The sequence below is a fragment of the Lactuca virosa genome, chromosome 4 (genome assembly GCF_052849685.1).
Source record: "Lactuca virosa cultivar CGN04683 chromosome 4, Lactuca_virosa_CGN04683_v6, whole genome shotgun sequence".
Lineage (NCBI taxonomy): Eukaryota > Viridiplantae > Streptophyta > Magnoliopsida > Asterales > Asteraceae > Lactuca > Lactuca virosa.
The window spans coordinates 5,047,638-5,063,626 of NC_136429.1; the positions used below are offsets into that span (position 1 = coordinate 5,047,638).

General features: G+C 34.0%; 1 protein-coding gene across 1 annotated transcript; it reads left to right on the forward strand.

Moving 5' to 3' along the window:
* Positions 1 to 14,069: 14,069 nt before the first annotated feature.
* On the forward strand, positions 14,070 to 14,773 carry LOC145169206 (chaperone protein dnaJ-like protein). Its single transcript, XM_079087775.1, has one exon. It carries the CDS (start codon positions 14,332 to 14,334, stop codon positions 14,641 to 14,643), a length of 312 nt encoding a protein of 103 aa, XP_078943901.1. The 5' UTR covers positions 14,070 to 14,331; the 3' UTR covers positions 14,644 to 14,773.
* Positions 14,774 to 15,989: the final 1,216 nt, after the last annotated feature.

Here is a 15,989-nt window from a genome sequence, read left to right on the forward strand (position 1 = left end):
AGTAAAGATCATAGACAAACATAGTATGCATACTTGGTGTATGGCATGACTAGTGTTTAGAAAACATAGTGTACATGCTTGAAGCATGGGACAACTATTGTTTTAAATTCAAGTATAAAGTTGATAAAACCGAAACAATAAATAATGAGTAATCAGTATGGTGATAAATAAAAGTGTTTATTTATATTCATAGGGTTTGATACCATATTTGATTCATTTATTCTTGTGTTTCACTTTGCATGTTTTGACTTCCAGAATAACTAAGTCGCGTTTCCTGAATGATTAAGTTATTCAAACCATCCACAGTCGGTCATATGTTGGAAGTAGATATGAATCAAGACTGTCATGGGTTGGTTTGTAGAGGTCCAAGTTGGTGGACAAAGTGGTGCTACAACACTCATGAGTGCTCATAAGTTCTGAGTATTGGATTCAACCCACGCTCATTTGAATCACTTCATGGATTTTATCACGAGTGATCATGAGACGATAATATCTTATATTCTTCAAACCTAGAGATATGAGTTGTTACTATGAGTTGGTTATACATTGATTGCACGAAAACGCATTGGTAACTCGATGTTATAAAACGTGCCTTTGTGTATGATTCAACAAGTAGTAGAACAAGCCATATGAGTCGAAGTTTATCCATTCCTTTTACCTTCGGGATAAAAGCGATATCTGTGGGCCCCTCGATGATTTAAAGATGATACATGTGAGTGCTTGGCCAAGCCAGGACTGATTTGATTTGTTCAATCAGTCAGTCATCATGAATCGGAAATCGGGAAACAACAAATGGACAGAGAGAATGATTGATAATCCATGTCTCAGTCCATATGATATCTAGAATGGAGAAATATATGATCCCTTATCTAATAGACAAGTCATTGACAAAGGTCAGAGTTCATCGACAAGGTCAGAGTTCGACAGAAGCTTTTGAGAGCTACGATTGCTGATCAGTTCCAGAAGTCATACGCAATAATAGTTTTAGACTTATCCAAGTGGGAGACTGTTGGATTAATGTCTAAGTCCATAACTATAATTGGTAATACTTGACCCGACCCGGCATGGTCCATTTGGGTTGCATGGCATCATGCATTTGGATAGACTATAATGAGAGAAATAACACTTAAGGTTGGTTAATATATTATAAGTTCTAATATATTAATAAGGTTATTTAATTAGTATTGATCAAGAATTAATTTGGAATTAATTAAGTGATCAAAAGGAGACTAATTAAATATATGGGTTGATTGTGTAAATCATTCATTCTTATATATGTGGGCTTGTGATCCAAGATTCCTTATGTTGGACTAAGTCCATGGGGTGACCCATGGATACTCCATGGAGGTTAAAATCCATAAAGCATAAGGAATGGTTAAAGTTATGAGTTACATGGTGTAACCCTAATAGCCACCATATAAAAGAATCCCATGGCTCAAGAAATCGTGCACTAATGTGTGAGTGTGAGGGCTAGACGATTTCAAGGAGTTTTCAAGTTTCTCTCAAGTTATTCCAAGTGTATTTGGTGTTGTGTGAACCATTTGAGGTGTCACACTTGGGGCACTAGGCACTCAAGCTTCATGAAGACATTCTACATCAAAGAGGTATGTATTCTATCTTGTTATATTTATTATTTTGTATGCTAGATTAGGATAATACCTTGGATGTTCATAATTGTATGTATAATAGAGAAAACATAGATCCAAGGTATTTAGGGTTGCATGTACACTTAGGAGTGTTAGAATGCTCATAACCCAACATAAACTTGATGAACAAGGAGGTAAAGGAAAAGTCAAAATCATAACAATTCTATCAGGGTTTTTTTGTTGCTTTAATTGATAGGAAAAGAAGAAGGGATGAGAGGACGATGCCTCCTGCTGTTCCCCAGAAAACTCCCTCCTGTGGTGTTTGTTTTTGGATGAACATAGAAGAGAAAGGGAGAGATGAGAGAGATTGAGCGAAAGAGGAATGCAAGGGAAGGTAAGAAGATTGATTGCATCTATTTGTGATTTTATTCCAGATCAGCTCGCGTAGTTTTTCAGTTTCAATTCCTCCAAATCTTATAAACATCGTTTTGCTTGCAGTTTCTTATCTAAAGTGTGATTTTTGGTTTATGCTAACTTGATAATCATGTGGGTTAGGTTATTTTTGGTTTTTGCTAACTTGATAATCATGTATTTGCTTCTGGGTTAGGTTTTTTAATGATCAATTTTTGTTGTTGCTAGTATCAAACCCGATTATTTAACCTAGATAAAGCACTAGAAACTAGTTACTATGACTTAGATAATCATACTGGATAAACATTGAATGACAAAAAATTTGAAGATGGATTTCCAAACTTATCAATACCTAATGCCCATGGAATTCGAGGACATCATGTAGCTTTTCTTGCATTTGCAACATTTCCATGTGGTATGTGAAATAAGTTATTTATTTATATTTATTTTTTGTTTCTTTTTCTTTGTTGGTTGCTATTGTTGTATGTGGCAGATTATTCTTGTCCTCGAGTTTATCAAGGAAAAGGACCCCAATTTGTTGCTATCTTAAGGTACTATCTCTTTTTTCAATTGTACTAACTTTTTATGGTTTTCTTTCCTGTAATAGGCAATTGCAAGATCCATGTCTCAAGTTATGGATGGACACGTCTATAAGAATGTCTGTTATAAATGTATTCCATCAGAATGTGTTTATATGTATATAAATAATTCATTAGTTTTAATATCTAATTACAAACAAATTGGTTCACTTGTTCAGGATTCTTAAAGAAGATCAAGTCATGTGGATTTTTTCTATTATGGTTGGAATCAAATGAGCTTGCAAAAATAATTTTTCTCAAGTGTATTTTGGATTCGAAAATAAGATCAAACATATTTTTGATTCTGAAAGAAAGAAGATCAAGTGTATTCTCGATTCCGGTAGAAGATGAAGTCCTTACAAGAAGGAGATGATGATTCTTACTACAATTTCAAGAATGTTCTAGTGATAATCAACAATTTCAGAATAAATGTAAGTTATATTCATAGTTGTATTATTTAAAATGAATGTAATAAATGATTTTAGTAGTATTGATAACATTAGAATAAAATGTTTTTTTTCAAGATAACCATAATCACATAATCAAATTCTGTTACAATGTCCGAATTAATAGAATTATTATCCAACACACAATCATATTTTTAAGTTAAAAGAATTAGTTATTCCATAAAATCTGCAATTTTCTTTTTTTAAATTTATGTTAGTTTACTAAAATACTCTTATTATGAAATTATATGTTATTTTTCAGTTATCTTTAATTCAATCTTATGTATTAATTATTTTTCTTAAAATAACTAAAAATGATTGGTCCACAATCAATCTTACATCCACACAATAATTATATAGAATACAACAACCTAAGCCTATATATATATATATATATATATATATATATATATATATATATATATATATATATATATATATATATATATAGGTTTAGGTTCTATAGAAAACAAAAAACCCTAAAAATCATAAAAATGCATAAAAAAATACTTAGAGATCACAAAACTTTTTTTTTTGAATTTTTTTTATAAAAAATCGCAGCTTTTTATTTAAATTCGCTGAAAAAAAAAATCAATATTTTTTTTTTAATTTTTTTTTCAAAATTTTTTTCAGCGAATTTCTTTAAAAACCTGCGATTTTTTCATAAAAAATGTCAAAAAAAAGTTTTGTCATCTCTAGGTATTTTTTTATGCATTTTTATGATTTTTAGGGTTTTTTTGTTTTCAAAATAACCCTTCCCTATATATATATATATATATATATATATATATATATATATATATATATATATATATATATATATATATATATATATTAGACGGGATATCAATATATATATATATATATATATATATATATATATATATATATATATATATATATATATATTAGACGGGATATCAATTCTCTATTAAAAACAATATTAGATACCGCTGGACTACAAACAATGATTGATAACTAATCATAAACATAAGTATTAAATATTATTGGAAATAGAAAATTAAAGTAACAAAAAAATTAATAAAACAAAAAATTAGTCTAATCAACCGATATATTTTTTAAGAATTAAACAAAAAAATAAATAAAGTAATATAAAAATAGGAATTAATTTTGCAGGTATCACATATAAAATTAGTGGTCACCTAACATTTTTCACAACCAGTTTCACATGTATCATCTATGTAATCAGTTATTATTTTCACAAAAATGAGTAATTTACACTTCATTTTGGAAAGAACTTAGAGAAATCAGATATTTTTGTCCTTTTCTATAAAATAAATTATAAGGTTATTATTTGTAACGCCCGTAGATCTGGGCTAGTTAATTTAGAGACAATGAGCATCGAAAATGAGTTTTTGATGGATGATGATTTAGAAAGATTAATCTTTTCCAAGTGGTAGTATATGTTACAAGGGTTCCGTACATATAAAGAACGCCGAAATCCGAGTTATAACGAAGAAGTTATGACCCGTCGAAATTTTTCGGCAAAACCGGCACCGCACCGGGAGACGTAAATAGTGAATTTACGATGGAGGACTTTTTAGCCTTAAACAAAAGTTGTAGTATACGTTAAACCGAGAACATACAAAAAAAGAACGCCCAAATCTGACTTCGTATGAGGAAGTTATGAATTTTCTAAGATTTGGCATAGCAGTGCACGACCCGAAACTCGAATTTTAGTTTGAGCGGTTTTTGGCCTCAGCGACCTAAATGAGAGTTGAAGATCTCATTTATAGGAACTCAACGATAAAAAGACAGACGAAAACGGAGTCCGTATGAAGGAGTTATGAATTCTTCGCGGTCATTTAACAGTCTAATCTCCTCCTACTGTTAAATTTAAGATCGGTCGAGAATTAGCCGACAGAGTCTAAATGAAAGTTGTAGATCTTGTTTTTACCTACGTGTGGAAAAAAAGAACGCCGAAAATGGAGCTCGTATGCGAAAGTTATGAATTTTTGAAAATCGGCTGATTTCCACCCTATATGCGATGCCACGTGTCAGCACCAGGGGCTTGGAGCCTACGCAACACCACGACGTGGAGAAAGTCACCACGACGTGGTTTCGCTCCAGGAGCACTATAAATAGAGGCTCGGGGCTGCCTCATTCCTCATACCTTTCCCCACTTCTTTCTCTCTCTAAACTCTCTCTCTAACCCCCCAAACCCCCCCCCCCCCCCCCCCCAAAAAAAAAAAGACTAGGGAACCCCCTAGCACGAGGCGGAAGCCCCGGAGCGCCTGACGGCTCCGAAAAGAAGAGCCTTCGGCTCAGAAACTCTGCTTCGGCGAAGCCCGGTTTTCTATAAAACCCGCTGTAAGTGAGCTACGCCTACGCTATTTTTAATATAGCTTCTAATTAATTATAGTAACATTATTAGGACCTTAAAATAATTATTTAGGCTATTATTATGAGTTATATAAGAGTGTTGTTTAACGCTTATATAATAGTAATAATAGCTACTCGGTGAATATTAGACTAAACCCTAGTGGTAATGATACTAGGTTTTGTCGAACAAAGCTGTTTTAAGTAAACGAAGCGTTGTCCGAGTACCGAGTCACCACCTTATCAGGTGAGTGCATAGTTACTTTCATCTTACACATAGATATGAAGTACTATATATAAATTACGTGCTATGTGTGCATATAACCTGTATACTTGCTATCTATGCTGGATGAACGATTTTATACATGTTTTAAATAATTTAAACTGTATATGTATTTTATATCTACGAATATGTTGGGTAAAACATCGGTAGATGAATGATGAGAGATGAAAGATGATATGAGTGAACATTGGCAGCTATAGACTTAGTGCCTAATAAATAACATCGGCAGCTATGGACTTAGTGCCTATTGGATAAACGTCGGTAGCTATGGACTTAGTACCTGTTAGATAAACGTTGGTAGCTATGGACTTAGTACCTGTTAAATAAACGTTGGTAGCTATGGATTTAGTACTTATTAGCTGAACACTGGTAGCTATGGATTTAGTACCCGATGAATGAACTTTAGCAGCTATAAATTAGTGCTTTACGAACAAGCATTGGCAGCTATGGACTTAGTTCCTGTCATATAAACCCTGAAAGCAATGGACTTCAGAATGAACGAATGCAGGATAAATGTCTCTTAGGGTAGACCTTAAGAGTAAGGAAGATAATGAGGATGGGTAATTGGGTTGATTGTTTGATGTTTAAACATAATAATTAAATTATTGTGGGTTGAAAACCCTATGTACTCACCAGGTTTCCCAACCTGACCCACTCAAGCTTATTTATATCACAGGTGTCGATATGAAGCTACTTTACACCGAGAGATTTAAAAGAGATGTAGATCACTAGTGTAAATAAATGTAAGTTCTGTTTATGCTTATGTTTCTGTATTGACGATGACATCCGAAGGTTTTGAAAATGAATAAAAATACATTTCTTCGGAAATGCTTTGATAACGTATTTATCATGTTTTACTGGGAACAAATTCCGCAACATTTTTATTAAAAGAGGTACTCTGATTTTTATAAAGCATAAACAAAATCGGTCTTTTCTGGCCGTGAAAATGGGGATGTCACATTATTATATAGAAGCACCTTTGACTTGTCTGTGTATTTCGTGTTAGGGGCTATATGCTAATTTTCTATATACCATTTGTATTTTAATGGATATCACTGAAATGATATTTTTGGATAAAAACTATATGTTCTATGTAGGAAAGTCAAAACTTATATATTTATATTTTAATAACCACATATAACAAGCTACAAAAATTGTTTTATATATATTATCATGACCTGCTATAACAAGGTTTTTTCTTACAAATGTAATACTTCTGATTAATTGTGAATGAGTATTCAAGATTCACTTAGAAAACGTTCTTTATAAGTAAAAGTGATGTTGCTAACGAGATCATATCATTCATCAGAAGAGTAGAGTTGTATATTTGATTAAAATTTAAAGGAGCTTAAAAGTGATTATGACACTAAATTTGAAACCCCACAATTGAGTCCTTTTGTGACAAGAAATTCTTTTTACAAAACTTCTCTACGGTTAAAATATATAAGCAAAGGGAGTAGAAAATTTAAAAAATAACCGTAATCATAGATGGTAAAACAATACTTGTTGAAGATGGACTGAATTCAGTTATGGGTTGTAGCCGTCAACATTATTGAATACACTTGGAATTGATCCATCATTATGAAAGGAAACTCTAGGACTTCATATGAAGTCTAAAAACGAAGAATGCCAATCATCTCATATTTCTATAGACTTGGTTGTCTATGCTTCATTCAGAATCAAAGAGATCAATTATTCAAATTTGAATCAAACATTGATGAATAATATACATTCGCTACTCATCTGTGTTCAAAGCTTATATAGTATAAAACAGTAAGAGGAAAATCATTAAGGAATCCATTCATGTAAAGTTTGATAAGTCAATTTACTATCCTAATCTTTTTATTTTCGATCAACATTATTCCAATTGATCTTCAGGTTCTTTATTTTACGGCCAGGAGAAGGAATATGGACTATGCACATATATATGTTCATCAACATATTGATTAAAGATGCCAATATTGCTCAAAGACCACCTCAAGTCCCATACACCAAATTTTCATCTATAACCTTTGGAAAAACATTCAGCCACTTCGTTATACTTAAACTTACTTGGTCAAACCACTAACCCCTATGTTGTTTCCCCAACTATCTTTCAAAAGGATCCATATCCAAATGATCCACCAATTACCACTAAAATGCAAAAAGGATTCTGACATCCATATCATTATGACATTTAAACACACAATCAAACATACACTTCATACAAATTCAAATAGTGCACCCTCACAAGTTGTATACCTTCACACTCCCATCCATTCCAACATCTACTAATCACCAAAGCATCCATGTATACTTTCACTCTACATCCATATCCATTAGTATTCACTCCCTATAAATACATATTATTTATATATTACAATGTATAAATACATGTGAACAATATACTTTTACATAATTAAAATATAAATAAATTAAAAATTATATAATATAAGTTACAATGAAATAAAACTCATTGACTACATTATTTATATTCACTAAATTATCTTTTTGGTCGGTGAATTAGATTGTTAGTTATCAATGATAACGTGAAAAAATAGTGTTAGCATTGAACCCTTTGATTTGTCAATGTTCAATACCATTATACATAAAGTTCTACTTTAAGGACTTATGTGCTACATATCCACCTTAAGCACCTATTTGAGAAAAGAGTAATTTGAGAAAATCAATAAATAAGGAGCATCTTATTATTAGAGGGGTAATTTAGGTATTTTACTTATTTAGTTTGTTATGACATAATATTATAAGATGGTAGTGGGAAGAAGGGTGAATTTATCTTTTTGGTGAAATGAGGTCTTTCACGTTGGGATAAGCTAAGCTCTCAAATCTATAGCAATTCATTTGGCTTTTATTGCTCGTTTTGGATGTTATTTTGAATATTAATCAAATTAGTGAAGTTTTATCTATCTATTCTTATCTTTGATTTCAAAGTATTAGTCAGTTCATAACATTATATTGGTCCCATGATCCGAACACTCGTGTATGAATCAATAAGAAATGTGGAATAATAACACAAAGATTCAACAAACAAAAACTTATTTCATTTGTCAGGTTTTTCGTTTTAAGCATAACGATTTAGAAAAACATGTTTTTCTGAATCTTCTCCAAGAACTCACAAAGAACTCTCAGATCTCTCTACAGATTCAGAATATAAATCATCAACACTTGACTTATGAAAGCGTCATAACAATACTAGTCTAAACAAACTAATTACCACAAAAGGTAGGAAATAAAATTTCTACAGATTCTCTAGATCTTCTAATTAAATCAAATCCCTGGTGTATAGGGATTGAATCTTCTAAGATAAAATCAGATTTGGTAAATAAGGATGTAACGTCTGGTTCCTGGTATGCATTTAACTTATGTATTTATTCTTTTTAAGAGAGGGACTCGACAAGTTGGTGGCCCTAACTCGTCGAGTAGAAGACAAATTATGTGCGGGGTTTAAGCTATCTACTCGACGAGTCAAAAGCCCTCGAATCGGCGAGTAGATCGGCCAGAATGAAATCCTAATTCCGGAGTTTTGCACCCTATTTAACCATCTTAATCCCCACCCCTTGGCCTCATTTACAGCCTCCTTGTCCCAAACCCTAATCCACGAAACCCTAGAGCATCTTGTGAGTGTGTGAGCCATTTGTAAGCAATCTTTTGTGTTCTTGAAGCTTGAAGAAGAAGAAGGAGTTAGAAGGCTCAAGAGGAAGAGAGTAGATCCAGAAACTACACTTCTTTGGCTACATTTTATGGTAATCAAGTTTCTATCTTGACCTCTAGTTCATTAGATCTCTTCCTTTCCCTTTTATGAAGGTTTTGACCCAAGAATGATGACCTTTGGAGAATGGACGGCCCAAGTGGATAATCTTCCAGATCTAGGACCTAAAGGGGCTGTTATGACATAAAGGTGCAAACTTTATGCCATTGGATCCCCCATACAAGCCTTAGAGTGTTATATTGGTCTTTTTAGCCCCAAAAGGCCATGCATGTGGAGAAAGGTTGGAACTTTACGTGTCCAAATAGTGTTAGGAGATTAGATCTGAATTTGTAAGCCTTAGTTTGGTGAATGGATGGCTTAAGGACCAAGTTCTAGGTCCCAAGGAATTAAGGTTTGAGCTAAACCCTTTAAGAAGTGGTATTAAGGGGTAAAGTTAGAAACTTTACCCTTAAAAGGACATTTTCAGGGTTATTGTGAAATATAAAGCTTGGATCTAAAGTGTAGGGGCTTAATCCATTAAGATAGCCCAAACAGACAAGGGAACTCGGCGATTCCAGTAAAGGACTCGACGAGTTGACTCGGTTGACCATGAGTCTGAGTTGTACAGGAACTCGCTGATTTGGGAGATAACTCGACGAGTTGGGTTAACTGGGAGTTGACCTTGACTTTGACTTTGACCAGAATGTTGACTTTGACCAGGGGTAAAATGGTCATTTTACCCTAAGAGCAGTTATCATGTTATTGATTTAAGTGTTGTTGTGAAATTGATAGCTGGGGAGTCGTTGGAGCAGCCGTCAGAGATTCCTCACACGATATTTCACAGGTAGCATTCGAGGTGAGTTTCCTCCAGTAGGAACGGGTCTAAGGCACCAAGGTCGACTCGTTTAGTTAGTAGTAGTTCCGGACTATGGTCTGATGCCAGGCGGGGCCTGATGTAGGTTTATACGCTTTTCCCGGATTTCGATCTGATGTCGAGGCGGTCCCGAGGAATGCTTGTATGCTTGATGTCTTTGTGATTCTTGCATGTGTTTGTATTGTATGTTTCCGGACTTCGGTTCGATGCCAGGGCAGTCCCAAGGAATGTTAGTATGATACCAGATTAGGGTCCGATGTTGGGCGGGGCCCGAGGAATGTTTAAGTTTTAACGTTATGTGCTTAGGTTTATGTGTATTGTTGATTATGCTCTTATGTATTCTGAAATTTGCTCAATGTCGGGCAGGGCCCGATGCCGAATAGGGTTCGATGCCGGGAAAGCCGATGTCGGGTTTGACTCGATGTAGCAGGGGCGGGGCCCAAGATATGTTTATGTGTTATGTGTATGGTATATGGTAGTTGGGGAGACTCACTAAGCTTCGTGCTTACAGTTTTCAGTTTTGGTTTCAGGTACTACCGCTAGCAAGGGGAAGAGCTCGGGATGACTGCATGACACACACCACTGTTTTTAGCCTGGGAGGATTCACTCTGATTTATGATATATGATTTTGATACATTGACAGATATGATGTTTTGAGATACATGTCTTATGGTTTTATTATGATATGATTGGAATATGGTTTTCATAAATGATTTTAAAAAGAAATTTTTGGTATTTATTTTTGGTATGTTTCAAAGGAACATATCAGATAAGATCTTCAGAATGCTTCTTCACCAAGTAATTCTGATCGGCTACAGATTCGGGCATCAACACCAACGGCTCATATCCTGATCAGGGCCTCAACATCAGGGAGTCGTCCACTGATTAGCTTCAGCTTCAACAAATAGTATATGATCATCAACGTCTCACGACTTCAGCATATTATATCATCAGTGTGTCATCCGTGTATAAGAACTTCAACGTATGGACATACTGATCTATCATTAGTGTCTGAACAAGCTGATGAGTATTACTACCAGTGGATCAAGTCATCAGTGAATGATGATCTTCGTGCTGATAATACTTTTTAGTGGGTTTTGTGTTGACAACTCCTTCAGTGTCTTTTGGTCATTAGGGGATGATCTTCATTAGCACCAAAACTTCAACAACTTTTGTTTCGGATCTGATCAACTAAGGTAGTTGAGATCTAGTCTTCATTCTTTGACATCTGGATTTCAATGTTTGGTAGATCAGAACATATATATCCATCCTCAATATTAGGTATCTCCAACATTATACATAATAATACAACTCACAACACAAAGATAACTTGGCTTCCAGGCAACTCAACTTACTAAGTTGTAATATTCATACTTATTTATCCAAGACTGATTGTCAACAGTGACTTGTACAACTATAAAACAATGTACATGTTTTGCATCATCAAATCTAAACAATTAGTTAGCATGATTTGAATTGACAACCTGAGATGTATTACACTTTTGGAATGACTAACAAACAATTCACCCGAATCCATTATCCAATATTCTTTTGTGTTTTCGATACATCAAAATAATGCATCACCATTGAAGTCGGTTTCCACATTCAAATCCCTCTTACCTTTGTTTATTAAGGGTTTTGGGCACTGCTTTCTACAGTGAACACTCTCCTTGCAATTCCAATAGGTAATATCTTTCCTATTCTTCTACTAACCTATTTTCCTAGATTTTGATCTTCCTCTATCACCGCCTCCTATGTTGGTTTTTTTCCATTGCCTTCTGCACTCAAAAGACCGTTGTATGTTTCCCTACATTCCTTTTGTGAATATCCTCACGAAGGATTAGATCACAAATTCCTTCAAATGTCAACTTAGTAATTCCACATGAACTATAAATTATTGTCACTATATACCACACCAACTTTTAGGAAAATATGACAATAATAAAATGGCTTGGACTTCATCCTCAAACTTAATATCAACCAAAATTAGCCTTGATATAATTAAATTAAATTATTTCACGTGATTTGTCACCGAGTCGCCTTCCTTCATCTTCGTGTTAACCAACTGTTATATCAAGAAAACCTTATTTGAGGCTGATGTTTTTTCCTGCATATTAGATAACATCTTTATCAGGCCGTAGGTAGTCTTGACATTGACGATACTATAAGTTACTTTCCTTGCCTATATAAATCTTACCATGCCAATATCCTGCTAATCTAGTCTTCTTGCTTCACCGCTTCAGGTTTCTTTTGGCCAAGGGTTCGTGTAAATTCTTATGGTAACGGTAACCTTCGGTCAACATTCTACAAAACTAGTTGTTAGGGTTTAAGCTCTTCAACAAACAATTAACGATTTCATACACACGTTAATAATGCAAAACGAAAATAATAATACAATCAATTTACATGTTTCACATTATCACAGTGATCACCTACGGACACAGGAAACCATAAGATAGAGATAGATAGATTTTGTTGATGAATGGCTTTCAGATATATTAGGTTACACGGATTCAAGGGATATATATATATATATATATATATATATATATATATATATATATATATATATATATATATATATATATATTGACCTAAACTGCCAATAAGGACAATCCTAAAAACTGTGACAAATCTGGCCCATGACTCATTTTGATGTTGAATTTGATAAAGGAACTATTCCATGAAAAATTTCTTCCAGGGGTGCTACTCTCGACCCTCGAAAAGGGCAGCTCCCCCTTGACCCTGACCGCTCTTTCAACCATGTTTGGTCTGCCTAATAGCTATAAAGTCAAAGGTTGAACCAGTCTCTACTATTTAACATTTTAGCTTTAGTAACTTTTTTTGGGGAAGGCTTGAAGTTTAGGCTCAAGAGTGTCGAACGAGAATATCATTGATAATAGTCTTGACCATTGTTTCACATGATATTCTCTTATTCTTGAAGATCATATGTTTCATTCAATCCATAGATGGTAGATGGTATATGCAAGAACTAGGTGACAAATAATAGACCAAATGGTCTTACCTTTTGAGACCCCATTAAGGATGGCGATAATGTTGATCCACTTGTCGGGGACATAATTTAACTATCATGATCGTCATTTTATGATAGACCTGAGTTTGGTAGGGACATTCGAAGAGAAGATGGCTGAGAGAATAAGGGAAAATGTGACGAAAGCTACAAATGAGGTTTTGATCGACTCCAAACTCGTATACTCCCACCTCCGCTAACTCCACCACCACCACGACGTCTGCCATTACCACCTCCACCAACGCCGTCACGACCGCTGCCACTACCACTATCGCCATGATCGCCACCATCACCGCCACCACTTCCACTAACGCCACCACCTCTGTCAACGTCAACGCCTCTGCCATCGCAACCACCAACATCACTGTCATTTACTATCATCTAGAAATCAATATGGTTAATGAGTATATGTACATCTGATTTTTTGTTTTGTTTAGTATAATATATGATCAATGTGCTTCAATATCATTATGGAGTATATAAACTTTAAAAAACAAAGTCTATAAACTTTAAAAAACAATCATATTTTTATAAACTAGAGATTTTTGGTGTACATGTTATTATGCGTATGTAGAAACAGAACTTAAACATTTTGTTTCTTAAAAAACACGAATAAGACCAAAGTGATTTATATATTGATTTTGATACTATATATATATACAATAATATTGATTTTAAATGCAATTTATATTTTCAATTGATAAATGAAGTTGCTAACCATATTGTTACAGCAAGGTCAAGAACAATAGAACATTGTGTAATTTGCTTGAACCAAAATAACCATAATCAAACAAGAGGATGAGAAATAGGTACAAGCAAAGCCAACCATTTGCCTCCATATCTCACTACATTCCAACTTCCAAGCACACCACCTCCAAATTTACACGCTTCTTCTAGTTCTACGTGTACAATTCCACCACCACTTCAATCCTCCCGATCCGTGTGAACTCTATATTCCTAAATCTTTCCCCATTACAAAACCTCAAAAAAATATCAGTTCAATTCACCCACAAAATCTTCATATTTCCCCCTACTACTATTATCATCAATCTTCTACTCCCTCTAAAACGTACCTCAATTCTTTAATATCCGATATGGGTCCGATTGTCTTGACTCAGATTGCGACGGGTCTGAGCGTGTTAGCCGGAGCTGCTCTCTTGAAATCAGTGATGGATCGGAATCCGATGATGGGTCCTGGTTCTGATTCAGGTTCAGGTCAAAGGTGTTCAAGTTGCAACGGCACCGGTCGGGTTAGTTGCCTTTGTAATCGGTGGTCAGACGGTGACCGTGGATGTCGGACGTGCGCTGGTTCCGGCCGGATGGCGTGTAATAGTTGTGGCGGTTCTGGTACCGGTCGGCCTCTCCCTGTTCGGATCTCGGTTCGTCCTCCAAACCAACCCTATTAACCCGGTAACCTATTTGGGTTTCTGTAATTGTAATATATTCAGCAAATTTTTACTACTTCTGAATGTTTGAAAGAAATTCAGATTTGTAATATACTCCTCTATTGATTCAATTACACTCTAATTACTCGTATTGTTATGTATTGTAAGTTGATTATACTACTTGATGGAGTGTGATTAAGATGTTTCATTCTGATCACATCTTGATGATTCTATCAATATATACATATCAATTCTAGACCTTTGTGAACTTAACATATCATATAATTACTCATATATGATTCGAATTTCTGTTTTATAAATCAATTATATGAATTTGTTTGGATAGTTAGAAACTGGTTATTGGTTGATTCAATCTTTATGGTCATCCTCCTATGAATGGGTTATAATTTCATTTTTTATGAACAATTTGTCTGTCAATGATGTGAATTCTTATTTACCCTAACTTAGACTAAATTGAAGACACTTTTCCTCATCTTTTTGTTAAAACGCGAATCCAAACACCCCCTTAATCTATGAAGTAGCTTTCAGATGTGCATATTAAGGGTCTTTAGGTATGTGAATTCATGTTCAAATGCAAGTTTAGTTCTTTGTGTATAGGTTCCATATGTGTTGATTGTGTTCATATTCCACGATTTAAATTAGGATGTGAAAGTTCTTGTTTCTGTTTTGATCTTTAGCTTGATGAACACACATGGCACATGTTAACTTGGTTGCATCATACATCCAACTTTCCTAACAATTTTTATAATGTGATTTTTGGACCATAGGATTGAAGTGAATGGTAGATGATTTTCTACAAAAGAGGTTTGATAAACATGCTACAAAGTTAATAGCATATGATTATCCATCATATGATCATTTTAACTCTACATAATAATAATAATAATAATAATAATAATAATAATAATAATAAATCATAATCATAATCAGTTTATCCAAACACTCAAACTAACTATCATGACTGCAAATTGCAAAAATCAATTTTAAGCGCTACCAAACACCCATGTAAGTAGGAAGAATGGAGAATACCTGGTATGAAACTTCCTACTCCTGAATGTTTCTTTCATGCTAATTACCAAGTTTATGTAATTATAACTTGTATGTTGAAGAGCATCTTTTTTCTTTTTGACTTAATGAGTTTAATGAATTAAGCACTTAATCTGTACAGTTGTGTATGGTTGTTTCTTTTTTACTTAATTTGGACATGAAATTAATTGGTTAACCCAAAAAACTTGGCTTAAAGGGTAAAGACACTTAACTCTTTACCAATTAGCCCTTCTTTCTTTTCTCTTTTAACTCGTCTTAAGTTAAAATTGATGAATACTGTTAATTTTAGATTTGATGAG